The sequence below is a fragment of the Lupinus angustifolius genome, chromosome LG03 (genome assembly GCF_001865875.1).
Source record: "Lupinus angustifolius cultivar Tanjil chromosome LG03, LupAngTanjil_v1.0, whole genome shotgun sequence".
NCBI lineage: Eukaryota > Viridiplantae > Streptophyta > Magnoliopsida > Fabales > Fabaceae > Lupinus > Lupinus angustifolius.
In genome coordinates this window covers 23,384,063-23,402,797 of record NC_032011.1, presented here as the reverse complement: position 1 = coordinate 23,402,797, position 18,735 = coordinate 23,384,063, and the positions used below count along the sequence as shown (strand labels likewise).

Below are 18,735 nucleotides of genomic sequence, written 5' to 3'. Positions count from 1 at the left end.
TTTTAATCTACGGTCACTGTCTTTTGACTCTTTTCCCGGTGAGTCTAAGCATCTATATATTATTTCTTCTTTTTATTTTTCATGTTCATTTTTTCTCTCCATATTCTCATTTTTCTACATTCCCGCGAATTCCGAAGCTCCCGTTCCTAGATCGCCGGAAAATCTCGCATTCTACGGTGCATCTCACTCTGAACTTTCAAACTTCACTGATACTAGTAGTTCATAAAATATTTGATTTACTTTACTCATAGCACTTTCTTATTCTAACCGTTTTTAGAAATGATCGATGAGTTTTCAGTTTTTCTAGGGTTTCTGCTTTGTTTTTGTAATTACTAAGTGTTTTCATGAGAAGCTGTTGTTATTCAACACTAATTAACATTAAGATGTTGTTGTTATCTTACAATTACTTCGTTGATTCGTTGTTTAATGTGTTTTTAGTTTTTTTTTACTTTTATGTAATTTTTTATTTATCCAAATCGTACGGTTTATGAAGTTTTAGTTCATATCTTTTCATACATTGCTTTCAGTTACGTTACTGAGGACAAATGAATTATAATCTTAATTTAGAAAGAAAAGGAAATAGTATCAGATTTTTATTTGGAGATATTATGAAAGTTGATCACTCTACGGTTATGTTGATATAATTAATTCTTTCTTCTTCTTGCTCATATCAAGATTTTTATCTTTTTGGCAGAAAATGAGTAGCTTGGTTGAGAGGCTTCGTGTAAGATCAGATCGCAAGCCAATTTATAATATAGATGACTCAGATGATGATGATTTTTTGCCTAGAAAACCTGGGACAACTCTGGAAAATTTTGAGAGGATAGTTCGAAGTGATGTGGTATGTTAAATTGTTTATTGCTTTGCTTCAGTGGTAGATCGGTTGTTGGTGTTTCGCTTTGGTTCAGGAAACCAGTATATTTGTTTGCGTTGTTCGCATGTATTGGAGTTTCCTCTCACATTTGAGCTGTCCTCAATATATTTTATAGAAGCGGACACTACTTTGTCTTGCTATTAATTGGTGATTTGTGTGGTGGTGGAAATTTCTCCTTTAAACTTTTCATTCCAAGAGTGTGTAATTTGGCGTGAAAGTATAATTGCTGATACAACTCATGAAGAGTTTCAATATAGGTTAAGCCAAGGTAGTAAAGGTAAAGGCACCCTTATATGCTATGAAGCACCAAGACTAAATATGATACCGGTATGATACGACACGACACAGATATGGAGATAGAACACACTTTTACTATTATAAGATGTGGAGATATGGTAAATTTTAATGTGTGTGTGTGGCAATACATCAGCTAGTAAGTTTGCTGATCTGTCAGTAAGCTGCATCAGCTCATAGTTAGGGTTCTACGTTGTTCTTGATGTACTAGACACAACTATTGAATTCTAAATCTCTCTCTACTTTCTACATTCATTTTCCTTCATTTTATTGCCTTTCTATCATTTTGTCAGACATCATGAACTCTAAAATGTATACCAACTTATTTCGATCCTGATCCATGCCCAGCACTTCGAGACCCCTTCAAAATCTCTACTGCGGATCAATCCCTCCCTCAAATCCATCTTTAGGCCCTGCTGCATTTTCTTAGTCAGACATATATACGAATTTTAATCTATTATTGCTAACATGGCCTTGGAATAAGATGGGCCAAAATTTTAGAGCAATAGACTGAAGCCCATCATCTATAATGCTGCCTCTTTTGTTTTAATAGTAATGTTATTAGCATTTCATATTAGATTTCTTTTTCTCTGTCGGCGCATGCCTGGTCCCTTGTTGTTGCGGCTCCACCTATCTCTTGCGGTCTAGTACTCTAGCGTCACCCAGCACTGCACCCACCCCTTCAGTGCTTTGATCTTTCAGCTCCCATGCCCTTCAAGGTTAGTTCTCACTTCATCATATTCCTCCTCTGGCTCTTCATCCCCACCCTTCAGTCCATTCTTCAATCTCTCCATTTTTTAATTTCTGTATGAAATTGGTTTGACAACTGTAGGTCTGTAGCGATCTAATATTGGAACAGTAAATAGATGTAGATGAAGACAAAAAACTCTAAGAGAAACCGTATAAACAACTAAGATTTAAACAGCCTATTTGAAGACTTAATTTTTTATAGAACACTATTGTGCCTTTCATTTCATGAAGCTTACCTTACCTAATGGGAAGAAAAAGGCTTTGTTGTTGTTATTCAATTTACGAAACCTTAAATTGCTTGCTGCTAAGAGTCTCAGGAACCGACCACTAGTTATTTTTTAACACTGACTCCTTTACCTCCTACAACATCATGGTTATCAAGTTATATGACTGGGCTTTTTAACAGTTAGCAATAATGCACAAATGGTTGACTCACCTGAACTGGAGGCGTGCCTAAGGTGCTAGAGGCATGTACCTCGTTGAAGGATAGCAACTTAACCTGTAAGAAGTGCTCATCCCTTCTAGCTTCTCCCCCGTGCCTTATTGGATACACTTGTTTAGCAATATAGATTTAACCCTCTCTGAGACATAACATGAAGTGGTCTGCTTAACTTCTTTGTGATGCTCTGTTAACACGTCTGTTTAAGAATTAAGAGGAGTTTCATTGTTGGTTGTTAGAAGAAATTGGCAATCCTGGCTTACTTAATGTGTTTGTTTTTTTGTAAATTTTATTTATTTTATCCTTTGTTCTTGTAGCTCTCTTGTTCTTTTCTCTAACAAAATCTCCTCCTTTATCTGAAGGTAAAAGATGGAGGTTTTCTTGTTATATACACATTAGGAATATTATCATTCTAGTTAAATGCTAGATTCCATTTTCTTCATTCATAAATGCTGTGTATCTTTGTTTACACTAGTAAATGTTTTGTACTAATTTTATTCACCGTCTCCATTTTAATGTTTCATTTCCTTCTTCATAGAAAGAGAATTTGTGTCAAGCTTGTGGAGAAAGTGGAAATTTTATTAGCTGTGACACATGCAATTATGTTTACCATCCTAAGTGTTTACTTCCACCACTTAAAGGTCCCGTTCCAATCATTTGGAGGTGCCCTGAATGTGTAAGTGTTAAATGTTTTTTCCAGCAGTACTTGATACTTATAACAGATTTCTGCTTGAGTGATAGCCTATACTTATATTTTTTATGTTTTTTTGCAGGTTAGCCCACTTATTGATATCGATAAGATATTAGATTGCGTGATGTTCCCTACTGTAGCTGCTGATAGTGATGCCACAGTATCTGGGTCAAAGCAATGTCTTGTCAAACAATACCTTGTTAAGTGGAAGGGACTATCATATTTGCATTGCAGTTGGTAAATTTGTGGGAGCTCATTCTTATTATGTCCCAGTTTCTTATAGTGTCTAGTAAACCTTCCTGCAGTTCTGCAATGCTGATTATATATTTATATATTAGTCCCCATTCGTCACCTCTGCTCACTCTATTTTTATAGCATTCCCAATTTTTAGTTTTCGGTATTTTTATTATTTTTTATTTTATTTTAGTTTTGAAGCTTGCTTTCCAGGATTTTATTTTCTCCAAATCTCTTATCATTTTTCTATTTCCATATACGCTACACATAATTTTTCTTTAGGGTGCCAGAGAAAGATTTTCAGAATGCTTTCAAGACTCATCCTCGTCTAAGGACTAAACTGAACAACTTCCATCGTCAAATGGCATCGGTCAATACTTCCGAGGAAGATTTTGTTGCCATTCGACCTGAATGGACTACAGTCGACCGAGTACTTGCTTGCAGGTTCAACTTTGTAGGACTTCATTTTCTATCTTCCCCATATGCAAAATAACACGAGATGAATCTGTTCCTAATTTCTGGATCAATGCTAAATTTGGAATTTTTTGAAATGCGTTTAACAGGAATTCTGGTAGTGTTAATGTGCTATGTTAAGTCAGGTCCAAACTATCATTCTCGACTTTAGGATGTCTATCTGTTTAACTAGGAAGTTAGTTTGTATTCTAAATGTGAATTACTTATTTTATTTGGGGGTAATAGTTTCCTATCATTTCACAGTCCATGGTTTATATATTCAGCCAGACAGTTTTTTATTAGAATCTGAGAAGTGTGAAAGGGAGAGAACTCTTGGAAAACTGAAATGCGTTATCCTGAATTGTTGAGTTTGGTATTCAGACCCGTAAGGTATTATTAGAAGTGGTGAGCGCTGTCTAGCTAATATTTTAGCTATTCAACTGAAAGTCTGAGACTTACTCTAACTAACTAAACCTTAACAAAAACATTAGTTATCCAGCAAAACATTTTCTAATGCGATTCACTATGAATTTTTTATTTTCATTTTAGCTCTTAATAGTCTTCTCATCTTATATTGTGAGGAATCATATTGGATTTGTCCTTGTGTAGCAGTGTAAAATAGTATCATGATCATTTAGAAGGAATATGATTCTGGTATATAATTTGGAGGATATTTTCAATTTTTGGAGGATATTTTCAATTTCCTGCTGTATTTTTCCTCTTCTCCGTCAATGCATTTCTTCCTTTAGTCTCCCCAACTGAAAAAGAAAAAAAGCTAATGATATTGTCATTTGTTTGTCCTAGACTCATAGATAGTTAACTTAATTATTTTATGCTACTTTTATTCCTTTAAAATGTAGACAAATGCATATGTTTTCATAGAATAACTTGTAAGTGGTCTAGGGGTGACGATGATGAGAAGGAATATCTTGTGAAGTGGAAAGAGCTTCCATATGATGAGTGCTGTTGGGAGTATGAGTCAGACATTTCAGCATTTCAGCCGGAAATAGAAAGATTCAATAGCTTACGTTCTAAGTCCAGCAAACTTTCTTCCCATAAACTAAAAAGCAGTGACAGAGATGATGCTGAATTGAAGAAACAGCAGAAAGAATTCCAACATTATGAAGATAACCCTGATTTTCTGTCGGGTGGTATGTTTTCTCTACTGATATTCTTCATGAAATAGTATGTTTTATGTTTACTTTTTTAGATTTTGATCTGGACAATCTACTCATCTGATTTCATTTTCATGTTATGAAGGTACGCTGCACCCATATCAGCTTGAAGGCTTGAACTTCTTGCGGTTCTCTTGGTCCAAGCAAACTCATGTTATACTTGCTGATGAAATGGGACTTGGTAATTCTGTTCTCGGTCTTATTCTCTATCTATTTATTCCCCTTTTGGGGGTAAATCTATAATTAAAAAAATTAGGGGGATGAGAGGATATACCATTCCAAGACAAGGGCAATCCACAAGCCTATATGAGGGCTTACTGTGGATCTCATCCAAGTCTTCCAACCAAAGTTCTTTGATCCTTATCAACTAAACCAAACCACTAGGGTTTATACCCTCCTTTTTACTATTTTTTCTTCTCGTACCCTGCCCTTAATTTGAAGTTTCGAGCAAAAGTGTATCATTGCACTTTAATGGCTGAATTTTTCACCTGCAGGGAAAACCATACAAAGTATCGCTTTCCTAGCAGCCCTTTTTGAAGAGGGCATTTCTCCACATCTGGTGGTTGCTCCACTTTCAACATTGAGAAACTGGGAACGCGAATTTGCAACATGGGCACCCCAAATGAATGTTGTATGTATATGGGCATTTGTCAGCAATATTGTTAGTTATGTAGTTGCTTTTTTAATTGTATGTTTTTTCTGCAGATTATGTATGTTGGATCTGCCCAAGCTCGTGCTGTTATACGAGATTATGAATTTTACTTTCCAAAACAACAGAAGAAGATCAAGAAAAAGAAATCTGGCCAAATTGTTTCTGAAAGCAAGCAAGAGAGGATTAAGTTTGATGTCCTTTTGACATCATATGAGATGATCAACTTGGACACAACTTCATTGAAACCTATAATATGGAATTGCATGGTAGCATTCTACTTTCCATTGCAGTACTAGAACAAAAAATATGAATTTACCAGTTGCCTCTATTACTTCTATTCTCGTTCCTGCTTAATGCTGACAGCCTGTCATATGTATTCAGATAGTTGATGAAGGTCACCGTCTCAAAAACAAGGATTCAAAATTATTTTCTTCATTGAAGCAGTACTCTACCAAACATCGTGTGCTCTTGACTGGGACTCCTCTTCAGGTTTACTTTAAATTATGCCATTGTGCCACAATTGACACGCCACTTACACCCAGGACTGGATTAGAATTTTTACGTGTACATATACCTATTATGTATTTTAAATCAGAGTTGATTTGTATAATAGTTGTGGTTTGACAATTATTTAGTGTTATTTCCATGAGCGTGTCTATACGTGTGTAAATTAATATATGGTTGCCTACTGAAGAATTTTATGATTTTGAAAGTTATATTAAACCCTCTATGTTTCTTGCTTGAACTATAGTGAACTTTTGTCCTTTTAATTTTCAGCATTTACATGATAGGTACTATTATTCTGTGTATCATTTAATTTCTGTTTGATTCTGGATTAGAAACTCACTAATCTTAAAAGAACAGTTCAATATTTGTTGTTGAGTTTTCTATTGAATTTTCCTTGGCAATTTGTTTGATACATTTCGCTCATTCTGATACACACTATTGATTTAAAACCCACCCGTATATGTTCAATTTATCTATCGGAAGTTGGAAGGTACTTATGGCAAATTGTTTGATGCATTTCAGAACAACCTGGATGAACTTTTCATGCTTATGCACTTCCTTGATGCTGGGAAGGTTAGCATGAGGACTGTATTGTAATATAATTCATGATTTTAAGTTATTGAATTTGCTCATGAAGGTCAAGACTCAAGAGTTTCTTATGTACATCCTTTTTCTTTGCTGGTAGTTTGGAAGTTTAGAGGAGTTCCAGGAAGAGTTTAAGGATATCAATCAAGAGGAACAAATTTCAAGGCTTCATAAAATGTTGGCCCCACATCTGTTGCGAAGTATACATCTTAATCTTGAAGAGTGGCACAATTTGATGTCATTTGCTTGCTTGGATTACTATTAACTCAACATTTGTGTTATAGCACTGAGCCTATTGATTTATGCTATTTCTTGTGCAAGTTTTGTGTTGTCAATCTATGTTTCTTGCTTGAACTATGGTGAACCTGTTTCTGTGCTGATGGTAATAGTCAGATTTTATGATACTACATTGCAATTTGTCAAATTTACAAGATCATTGAGTATTGAGAAACAAGTCTTTCTCAAAATATCATATCTGATACTCCTTTTCTTTAACATTCAATTGAAGAGCATATATCTTATCAAGCTTCTAAATCTATGTCTATGCGCTGCTCATTTTTTCAAGATTTACGTGATATTTTAAAAATTTGATTCTCTCTCAATCTGTCTAAATGTTGTTCTTGTAGAAGTTTTAGTCTCTGCAATCACTTTGGGGGAAGTGGTAGGATCCTAGAAGAAGTTGTGGGTCTTATTATGTATATAGGAGTATGTCCTGATCTCAACCAGATAAAGAGTGATTAGCAGTTGTTAGAACGTTGAATGGTCCATATTGGAATTGGATCATGTAACTTTCTTATTCTCTTGCTTTTCTTGTAGACAGAAAATGATGTTTAATTGCTGAAGAGCTTTATATTGTTTGGCTCAATCTTTGACCTTTATATTGAAGTGTATGTGATACTATATATTCCGATGATTTAACTTAGTAGTTCTGATTTTGGCATTAACGGTATTTTCAACTAGGCCCTCAGAGGCCTGGTTATTCTGTGGTTCTTATAGTAGTTGGTAATTTGTATAGAAAAAAGTGTATTGCTGAGTTGTGGATTCAAAATTTTAATGCACTTGCAGGAGTGAAGAAAGATGTCATGAAGGAACTACCACCTAAAAAAGAACTTATTTTACGTGTTGAATTGAGCAGCAAACAGAAAGAATATTATAAGGCAATTTTGACCCGCAATTATCAGATATTAACTCGCCGTGGTGGTGCACAGGTAAGATTCATTTTGTTCTGTACTGACCTTTTAGTTTATGCTTATTCTTAGCTTCGTAAGTAAAGAGACAAAAATCATAGCAGTGTTGGCATTATTGGGTTTTTCTAATGTTTTTTGAATCAGATTTCTCTTATCAATGTTGTTATGGAACTGCGTAAGCTCTGTTGTCATCCTTACATGCTAGAAGGAGTTGAACCAGATATTGGCGATGCGAATGAATCATTCAAGTAAGCTCTCATGGCATTTTTCTGAGTGTGACATTGAGGTTGCCTATTAGAAATACTAGGTGCCCTGCTTAAGGGAAATGAAAGAATATGAAGAAGAAGGAAGTTGAGAGGGAATCAAGAGAATCTGATACACCAAAAAGCTGAATATTATAGATCTTAACTGATACCACTGTTACAATGATGTTTATATCAGTTAGTTTAATGGAGTCTGTTAGTAACTAATAGTACTTACCTATCACTAACAGAATTCGTTAATCCTTACTACAACTGTTGCAGAACTGTTAATTATAACAGCGACTGTAACAGTGATAACACAACACAGTGAATTTCAGGTCACACTCTTTTATTATTATACACTCTAACTGAACTAGATCTTGTTTCTGTTTTTATGTTCTATTGAGAATTGTTAGCTTTTGTAGTATAATTTTGAGTATACAGTTGATCAGTTAACTATGTTATTGATTTAATCCATTTTTCTATTTCACTTCTATTTGACAGTCAGCTGCTAGAAACATCAGGGAAGTTGCAATTGCTGGACAAGATGATGGTGAAGCTTAAAGAGCAAGGACACAGAGTCCTCATATATTCCCAGTTTCAGCACATGCTTGACTTACTTGAAGATTATTGTTCTTACAAGGTATTCATGTGTAGTTGTTATATGTTATTAACCAAATTATTTTTTAAAGTTGAATTTTCTGTACGATATTCAGTGTGTTTGTTTTCTTTCTTTTATATATGCTAGAATTGGCATTATGAAAGGATAGACGGCAAAGTTGCTGGAGCTGAAAGACAAATACGTATAGATCGTTTTAATGCCAAGAATTCGTCAAGATTTTGCTTTCTTCTGTCTACCAGAGCTGGGGGGTTGGGGATAAACCTCGCAACTGCTGACACAGTCATTATATATGATAGGTGAACCTTTTAATTCATATAATTCTTTTTACTCTAGATTAGTCTGATGAAAAAATATGTTAATAAATTTGGCCATTAAACAATTTTTGCTGTCTAACTGGTTTTCCCTTTTGGGTTAAAATATATCCTCAACTTCCAAAATTTGTGAACCGGTATCTATCATTGTTATATGGTGATTTTCTCTTGCACTTCTTTTTGATATTGTCTTGTTTTTTGCTTTTATTTGCTATGCTTGTGAGATTTGAGTAAGTTACTTTATGCTCTACATTTTAATGCTAACCTACTAAAGTATGAGAATTCGAGCTGTTTCCTTTTAAGAATTGGGCATTCATCTATGGTTTTAGAAAGTTTGGTGGGAACTTTGATTAGAGAAATCTTTTATGGTCTTTGAAAATATAAGAGACGTTAGCTTCCTGATCATGTTCTCACATTTTTAGATTAGGCGTGCAAGTTTTATTGGGTTTTCTAGATTTCTTTTCTTGAGTATGTTTTTGTGATTTTGGAAAAGATGCCATTAAATGTGTTTCTGGAGACTACTCTGAAAAACATTCCAGAAAAGAAGCATAGTTTTAAGGGGAAAACATAGTTCTCTTGCATAAGAGTTTGGGTGTGTTTGCCTTCCTGCCATTGAATGATATAAGGAGGGGCCAATGTGGTGCTCTAGATAGTGATCATAGTGTTTGCCCTCCTGGCTGTTCTGATGTTAACAATGGGGGATTCTCAATATAGTCATTTTGATGCATACTATTAATAAGATGATAAGACGTTAAGATTTTCTTGGTGTGACTTATTGGCTAATCTAATCCAGTTTTTCATTATTATCCACTGGTTGAACTGTCTTTCTATAGTGATTGGAATCCTCATGCTGATTTACAAGCTATGGCTAGAGCTCATCGACTTGGACAAACCAACAAGGTTTGAGTTTTTCATTGTTATGTAGGTTATTATTGTTGCCTTTGAATGTCATAAAAGTTCTGGCATTGTAGGTGCTGATTTATAGGCTTATAACACGGGGAACTATTGAAGAAAGGATGATGGAGTTGACAAAAAAGAAAATGGTTTTAGAGCATCTAGTTGTAGGGAGGCTAAAGGCTCAAAATATCAATCAGGTAAGCAATTACATTTTCAAAAATAAAGGTTTGTGTTGTGAAAGCTGATAATAGTAGCTATCGGTCTCATTGGTTGGGCCACATTAATTCAAATTGTTTAGGTGTCACCGTCTTGCATTTTTTGCTTTTTTTAGAAGTACTGATGTGATTAGTTTGCAGTAACCACATGGAAAATAGATGTTGATTGGTAGTATAGCATTGGAATCTGTAGTATTAGAAATATCTTAGTTTTTTCAATTAGTCTATGCTCCTTTGTTTTCATTGTCTGTAGTCACTGTTCACTGCCCTGTTTATTTTATCGTCTGATCAGAATATGGACAACTTGCTGGCACGCTCTTACTTCTTCGTACTGGAACACATGAATTGATTTTATTTCTAACTGAATCAAGAATTATGGAGGAGAGCAAAGAGATTAGTTAGCATTGGTGCATTTTGTAGTTCTTTATTTCCCAGCCTCTCTTCTCTGACATGTCTGGAGGAATGCTTATCCTCCTGATAGTTGTAATTCCATTGTTTTTCTTGAAAAAAAATTACTTTTGTCTGAAGAGAAAATGCATTTAATATGTAGTGCGGTGTTTGATGTAGATCTGAATTATAGAAAATAATATGTGTAGGATGCTTAATGTGCATTTTGTATTTAAAATAAGAATTTTATGAAAGATCGATAAAGAGAAGCATCAAAATTGAGGATAAGGCAACTTGTCGAAAATATGATAACAACATGCAAATAGTGAAGAGGAAAGCACATTAACAAAGTATAGCACTCCATTCACTCTGCATATATGACAGCTAATCCCAAGTATTGATTGAATTTTACAGAAGAGGCCGACACAGATTCTTGAAAAAATCAGGCATTACACTTGTTTAAATGCACAAAATTGTTCATGTAGAAAATCTTCTTTTGGAATAGAATGACCATGTGTTTCAAAATTGGAAACCGCTGCATAAATAAACACATTATTGCCTCATATGTGGTCCGTTGTGTTTAGTGTTTCCTTGAAGGTCATTATCTTCACCGCACCTTCACTTTTAAAATTCCTGATTATGTAAATATTTTGTGTATGGGACCGTCCAAGTCTTGAATGTGGGAAAGTGGCTCTTCTTTTATTAGAGTGTAGTTAGTTGTTACTGTGTTTATATTTCTAAGATGAGGTTAAGGCTGCCGAAATACTCACTGTGCTGAGCTGTCCAAGCCTCTAGTATATATATCTCATCTCCTTCTGTTTGTTACCAACTTTTCATTGATAACAAAATTCAGTTTCTTCTCCTTCTCTCTCTCTCTCTTGCTCTCTCTTTGTTTTGTATCTTCTTATATGGTATCACGGCTTCTACCGCTCCTGGAACCTCTCCCTCATCACCACCGTCTTCACCTTCTCCTTCTCCGCTGCAAGCAGTGGCTTCACCGCTGGTCCTCCCTGCTCTGGCGATGAAGCTTACAGAGCAAAATAATTTCCACTTTAGATGCTGGTTTGTCTAATTGCCAAGGCATTTTGGACTTATAGTACCTCAATCTGATATACCCTTAGGTTTTCTCATAACCTATCGATGTGGAGTTTGTTGATCTCCATGCCATTTTTTTAAGGGATCGAATTTTCCAAAAAAATTGAAGTCGAATGTTAGTTAAGAACTTTAAGTATTGAAAAACGAAATACAATTGAACTTCATTTAATTGAAAATAGTATTGTTTTAATGATCTGATGGTAACTTTTTATTATTGATTGTGCTTAGGAAGAGTTAGATGACATCATAAGGTATGGCTCAAAGGAGTTATTTTCAGATGAGAATGATGAAGCAGGCAAATCCCGCCAAATCCATTATGATGCTGCTGCTATCGATAGGTAATCAGGCACTTCTCAGCAAGCATCAAATTTGAACATGCTTGGGATTTATTTCATGTATATTTCTTCGTAATAGATTGTTGGATCGTGATCAAGTTGGAAATGAAGAGGTTACTTTGGAAGATGAAGATGAAGATGGATTTCTGAAGGCATTTAAGGTTAATCATTTCACATAATCATGCATATGCGATTTTGTGCTCTTAATGTTTATGCTACCAATCTAGGTCAAGCTTGTTTCTAGGCTTGTGTGACTGTCCTCATTCTGAGTTCCAGATCTCTCAATTAGAGTTTGTTTATTTGGACACCATCATACTAGATTAGGCCCCAAAAATACAAAAAAACCTGAGCCTGATCTGTAGTCATCTGGATCTGATGCCCAATCAGCATAAAAAAGCTTTAAGGGTAAGAAACTTAATGGACTGAGCAGACCGAATTAGGTCATGAATTAAGGTACCTGTTAGATATTTAAGGATGTGCTTAACAGTCCTTTGATGATCTTCAAGGGGCGGGCTAGGAATTGCCATGTTAACACTGTAGCAGATTTCAGGTCTAGTAATCATTGCTTACTGCAGTACACCAACGACTAACCTATAAAGATGAGGATCAACAACATAATTACTGCCGGGCTTGGTAAGCTTTCTGCCAGCTACCATAAGTGAATGGATTTCTTAGCTTCTACCATATGAGGTTATGAGCCTTTTCCAACAACTCTGATAGATTTACTCATGAGTTAAAAGGAGAGATCCATGAGATATATATTTTACCTCAACGGCTAGTAAATAATTGAGTAATTCAATTCTTTCTATTGGTTTCTTAGAAAAAATTTCTTCAATGAACTGCTTACTCTGCTTTCATTGCCTTTTTACCACTATGTTTAGCAACTTCTATTTTGCCTTTATTACAACAAATAACTGCACTGTATCTATTTACTCAGTTTAGATTTCTGGTTGGGTCCCATGCTTTGGTTGACTGAATGGATTAAATGTTCTAGGTTGCAAATTTTGAGTATGTTGATGAAGCTCAGGCTGCAGCCGAGGAGGCAGCACAAAAAAGAGCAATGGAGACTCTAAATAGTTCAGAAAGGACACATTATTGGGAGGAGTTGTTAAAAGACAAGTATCAAGAGCATAGAGTTGAGGAGTTTAATTCCTTGGGCAAAGGGAAGCGAAATCGCAAGACAGTAAGTGATTATGGTTTATGCCATTTTCTTGTATTAATTTGAGCAGAAAAGATTATTGGTACCTGTTCTCATTAAGTTTCTAAGATTACAATCAATAGTACCAATACATACTTTGTTTGCTCTCTAATGTTGCTTTTTACCCTAGTATGGTATTATGGAACTTTAAAATGGTGACCCAGTGCACAAGGCTCCATTTAGTGGGGTCTGGGGAGGGCAGATGTACACAGTCTTACCTCTACAAGCGGAAATGTTATTTCCAGGATTTGAATCCGAGACTTCATGGTCACTATGCAACAACCTTACCATTGCGCCAAACTCACCCTCAAAAGTTTGTTGCTTAGTGAACATGAGGTTACGAGTTTAAATCCTGGAAACATCCTCTCCACTTGCAGGGTTAAGGCTGCATGCATCTCCCCTCCTCAGACCCCACTAAGTGGGAGCCTCATGCACCAGGCCTCTCTTTTATGGTATTGTGGAACTTGTTCCTTTTTCTAATTCTCCTTTTCTGTATTTGTTTTTATAATGTGTATTCTTGTTAAGGTGGTATCTATTGTTCCCTGTATTTCCAGATTGTTTCTGTTGAGGAGGATGACCTTGCTGGTCTGGAAGATGTAAGCTCTGATGGTGAAGATGACAATTACGAAGCAGACCTTACTGATGGTGATTCAAATTCAACTGGAGCTACTTCTGCTAGAAGGCCTTATAAAAAGAAAGCTCGTGGTATATATAAAATATTTAATTTTTTAGGTTGAATTAAAGTTTTTCTCTACAATTTTCATTTTAGTTTTGTTTCTAAATTAGTCCTGCATTCATATGCATTTCCAATAGAGTCCCCAGACTCCCCACCGTCAACTTCTAATAGGAGACTGTTGTAACACATCCATATGGCTAAAGAAGGGATGCACAGGGGATGGGGATGGTATATGTACACAGCCTTACCCCTATATGGCTAACCTAGTAAATTTTCATTTGTCCAGTAGGTGTTATTTTAGGTGTTCCTGCTGGCAATAAATCCTGTATGAGCAATGTTCAGCAGGTGTTGTCGTTTCCTCATGTAAAAATCTCATAGGAACTAAACTAATGATGTTATATTTGATATTGACGGTAAGGACTATTTTGAAAATGTTTGTATGTGTAAGGATCGATAAAAACTATAGGGGCTAAAATGAAAATGAGTCACAAAGTTTGGACTATAACTTTATTTTAACCTTTTTTTAACTGATATGGTGAACATTGTTTGTTTGGCCTTGACTGTGATGTTAAAGCAGCAGAAAGCACAGAACCGCTCCCTCTGATGGAAGGTGTAGGAAGATCGTTCAGGGTACTTGGCTTTAATCAAAATCAGAGGGCTACGTTTGTGCAAATTTTGATGAGGTTACCGTCTTTGATTTTATCTTTATTTATTGAAGAATGTGTTTTGCATGATAATATCCATAGTTTATCTCACATTGTGCATCAATTACAGGTTTGGGGTTGGTGAATTTGATTGGAAGGAGTTTATCCCCCGCATGAAACAGAAGACTTATGAAGAAATTAAAGAGTATTATTATGGGTTTTGTTAAATGTTTTACCATATTTAGGAATTTTTATAGGATTTCAGCATTTTATTTGAATTGATGCCAACATGTGTTTTACTTGGAAGTTTATCTTAATTTTGTTTAGCTGCAGTGGAGGGCAAAGGGACGGTTAAGTTTTTGGTATCTGTGCCATGCATTGTCAGCAAAGAAAGTAGTAACAACAATTTGAATACTGATAAGATTGAGAGTAGGGGGAAAACAGTAACAACAATTTTTCGGATTTAATTAGATTTTGTTAACTTCTGTAGTAGTTCTTTACTAGTAACTAGTCTCTACATGTTGGGTGATTTGCATGTTAGGATGTTGTTTTCTTTTTCAATTTGTTGCTTCCAAAACTTCGGCCATTTAAAAATCATAAAGAATTGCTTGAAGGATGCAAGGGAGATGGTATTGTTCCTTTGGGAAAATCCTGCCTAACAGACACCATGGGTACTTTCACATTAGGGGTAGTTCAATAACCTTTGTGAAATAAAAGTATGTTTTTTGTCTTTCAGGGTTCACTATGAGTGTTTTTTAATAACAAATGAAATTCTTTTAATGTTCTTTCCTTGTACCTTTTATTTTTGTTTTCGGGAGAATTTCTAATCTTCCAGCTCTGTATTTGCTTTCTCTCTTAATACTCCATGACTTTCTAATTGGCAATTCATCTGTTTGTGGCATGTGCACATATTTGGCATGAGCATATATTTTTTATTGGATATATGCAAGTACATGAATGAATGAAGAGTTAAATTTAGGGTAAAAAAACTTTGGCCTACACAAATGTCATATTGGAAACTTTTTATGACATAGTATATGATAGTTTGGATTTTTTTATTAATAATTTTATTACTTATATTGTGGTCCGTAGCATACCTCCAAGTCATTCTATGAGTGAATGTGGTATATATATTTTCTGTTACAGTTATGGAATCCTTTTCTTCTCTCATATTACTGAAGATATAACTGATTCCTCTACATTCACAGGTGGGTAGATCCTTATGTCTATTATTTCTTACATTTTTGTTTTCTTGAGTTTTATATATGTATGTGTATTATATTTATATATCTTAATATTCCTAATATTTACTTTCTGTTTATAACTTTCCGGTAGATGGTGTTCCCAAAGAAGGTCTCCGAATACAAGATGTGCTTGTTAGGATTGCAATTTTATCCTTGATAAGGGACAAAGTAAGTTCCAATTGTATTTTAACTGCTTGTGATTAGCATATTTTATCATTCTGCTTCCCTGTTTCCTTACCGCAGTATAATTAGGTTTGGGAAAATTCTAACAAAAGAGTTCTTGGTAAACATATTCCCAGTTGAAGAGCAGTTACCCACTCAATCTAAAGTTTATAATGATGGGGCATGTTCTTGTTTGTTGATGTCTGATAATGTTAAAAACTTCACTGACTTTGAATTTAACTTAAAATCACTTTTTTTTGTTAGGACCATTGGGGTGGGTGGTAATATGCTTTTTCAGTTTATTTTTCTTTTGCTGATGAGTGTGTTCTCTTTCTCTTGGGATATGGAATGACAGGTGAAGTTTGCATCAGAAAATCCTCGAAATGCCCTGTTTTCAGATGACGTATTATTACGCTATCCTGGTTTAAAGGGTGCAAAAATATGGAAGGAGGAGCATGATAGACTTTTGTTGCGTGCTGTGATGAAGTATGTCTTTTAATGATATATATTTTGTTTTCTCGAACAATGCAACAAGCAGTATCTTTTTACTGCATGGTATTACCCAAAAAATGTAGGCTTGATTTTTTACATATCTACTTTGTTTTTGTGTTAGTTTTTCATTTTTCTTTATTAAAATTACATGATCTGTTATTTATGATTGTTGATGATTGGTAGTTTGCTAAGTGCTAGTTGTGACCTTTGTGGATTCTTATTGTTGGTTTATTCGTTTACATAATTCTTTTCTATAAAAGGCATGGATATGGAAGGTGGCAAGCTATTGTTGATGATAAGGATCTGAATATTCAGGAGGTCATTTGTAAGGAGTTGAATCTTCCCCTTATAACTTTACCAGTGGCAGGACAAGTTGGCTGTAATACACAAAATGGTCTAAATTTGACAAATGTGGAACTGCCTAGCAACCAATGCCCGGAAAATGGTGGGAATGACATAGCAGCTGATGGTGCACAAGGTTCTGGTGATGCTAAGAACCAAACACAGTTATATCAAGATTCCACAGTACTATATCATTTTAGAGACATGCAGAGAAGACAGGTTGAGTTTGTAAAAAAGAGGGTCCTTCTCTTGGAAAAAGGACTCAATGTCGAGTACCAGGAAGAGTACTTTGTAAGTGTATTAATGTTCATGGTGCATACAAGCAAATGAAGAGGTTTGGTTGACTTGCTTGTGGACTGACATTTCTTCTTCATGAGCTTTGTTTGCAGGCTAATCTAAAATCAGATGAAGAACATGAAAGTGAACCTGAGGCTACAGGTTTTCAAAGTTACAAATTAGGGGACCCTGACACCCAAGTGATTGATCAATTGCCTCAAGTGGAAGCAGTAGGTATGATTCTATTGATGTCCATTAGATTATCAGATACTTGATCTCATGGCCATACAATAGGAATTACCGAGTTTACATCAGATAATAGAGGAAGTCTTGCATGCTCCAAGTGTATACACAATTAGAATATGAAACGTAGCACATAAATTGAATGTGCTGTCATACATTAAAACAAAATCTGTCTGGTGTGTGCAATACCCAGCCCAATGGTTAGGGGGTGAAAGACTTACTTGCAGTGCTACCATTTTTTGCAGTTTTGGAAGACATTTCAGCTGCTGCTTGTGATAAGGATCCAAATCAATTGGAATTAGTTCAAGTTTACAATGAGGTAAAAGTATTTTAGTTTGTCATGCTCTCTTTATGTGCTGATCACTTCACAAATCATGCAATAAAGAGAGAGAAAGTAGAAAGTAGTATTATAATGAGGATCTGTGTCAACAACCTTTCCTTTGTATTGTCAGATGTGCCAGGCAGTGAAGGAAAACCCAATAGATTTAGTTCGAAGATCTTCGGAAAGAGAACAAGCAGAGGGTAATATGGTGAAGAACAACCCTCCACTAGAAACCTTTTGTGAAGATATCAACCGACTCCTTACAGTTACACCCACACAACAAGATCAGACTAATGCTGGAATCTCAGTATTCAATTCAGAAAACAAATCAGAGGCTGCTATATCAAAAGAGGACTGCAAACTTGATAACTCTGCAGACAATGAGAGCAAAGATATGGTAATAGAGCCCAAACCTGAAAAAGAAAGCTGCTCCAGTCTGATAGATGAGAAGAAGGGAGATGATACTGAAATAGATGGAACTAAGAATAATGCTGAACTGAATTAGAACACAGATAAATCTGGTGCTGGGGTCATTGAATTGGATGATTAAACATAAACTAGTATACTATATGTTTGTTGCAGCATAGTAGTCTTAAACATTTTAACTAATTAAGTGTTTGGATTAAAGAACATGCATTGTAGATATCCGGTAGTCATTAAATGTCTTGCAACAACGTCCATTGGAAATATTATCAAAATAACAACCTAATTGGATATTGTTCATGGTTCTTGGTTTTTTAGTATGAGGTTTTTATCTTTTAGTGTGAGTTGATTTTTGAAGGGGAAAGAATGGAAAGGGAAGGCCCTATAGTCATCTCTCAAGTTTCATGACTACAAAGTCTCCCTTTCCAAAATCCAAATCGCAAATAGACCTTTAAGAAATTGAATATAACACTCGATGTTGGTCAACTTTAATTTTTATTTGAGTGGCTGTGGAACTGATGAAATTTAGACATTTTGATGGAGTTTTAGCAAGAACTTTCTTTAATTTATGGTAAAATAAAAGATTGAAGTGAAAACTACCAAGATGCTGATCCAGTGAGTATAAAATTTTATTAGTTTTTTAGCCATATGGTGAGGAACGGTTAATTTTTTAATCATAGGGTGAAAGATATCTTAGTTATACAAAAAAAAAAAAAAAATGAGATTGAAGTGAAAGAAAACTAAGGCAGCGTTGGCTAATCCTATCAC

The 18,735-nt window shown here is 35.1% G+C and overlaps 1 protein-coding gene across 4 annotated transcripts; it reads left to right on the top strand.

Annotated features, from left to right (window-relative positions):
• On the top strand, positions 157 to 18,272 carry LOC109343773 (CHD3-type chromatin-remodeling factor PICKLE-like). 4 transcript variants are annotated; one of them, XM_019582242.1, is made up of 32 exons: positions 157 to 176; positions 695 to 841; positions 2,896 to 3,033; positions 3,131 to 3,285; positions 3,565 to 3,726; positions 4,639 to 4,886; positions 4,996 to 5,091; positions 5,405 to 5,541; positions 5,616 to 5,828; positions 5,944 to 6,051; positions 6,592 to 6,642; positions 6,755 to 6,854; positions 7,720 to 7,862; positions 7,986 to 8,089; positions 8,588 to 8,726; positions 8,832 to 9,001; positions 9,850 to 9,916; positions 9,988 to 10,110; positions 11,839 to 11,948; positions 12,025 to 12,106; positions 12,940 to 13,128; positions 13,698 to 13,848; positions 14,394 to 14,502; positions 14,594 to 14,668; positions 15,610 to 15,671; positions 15,799 to 15,875; positions 16,225 to 16,355; positions 16,622 to 16,994; positions 17,093 to 17,154; positions 17,185 to 17,213; positions 17,468 to 17,541; positions 17,675 to 18,272. In XM_019582242.1, the coding sequence occupies exons 2-32, from the start codon at positions 698 to 700 to the stop codon at positions 18,047 to 18,049; spliced, it is 4,197 nt and encodes a 1,398-aa protein (XP_019437787.1). In that variant the 5' UTR covers positions 157 to 176; positions 695 to 697; the 3' UTR covers positions 18,050 to 18,272. The 4 variants fall into 4 exon arrangements, with proteins under 4 accessions (XP_019437787.1, XP_019437785.1, XP_019437784.1 ...); XM_019582240.1 differs by having other exon boundaries at positions 158 to 176; positions 14,397 to 14,502; positions 17,093 to 17,213; XM_019582239.1 differs by having other exon boundaries at positions 158 to 176; positions 17,093 to 17,213.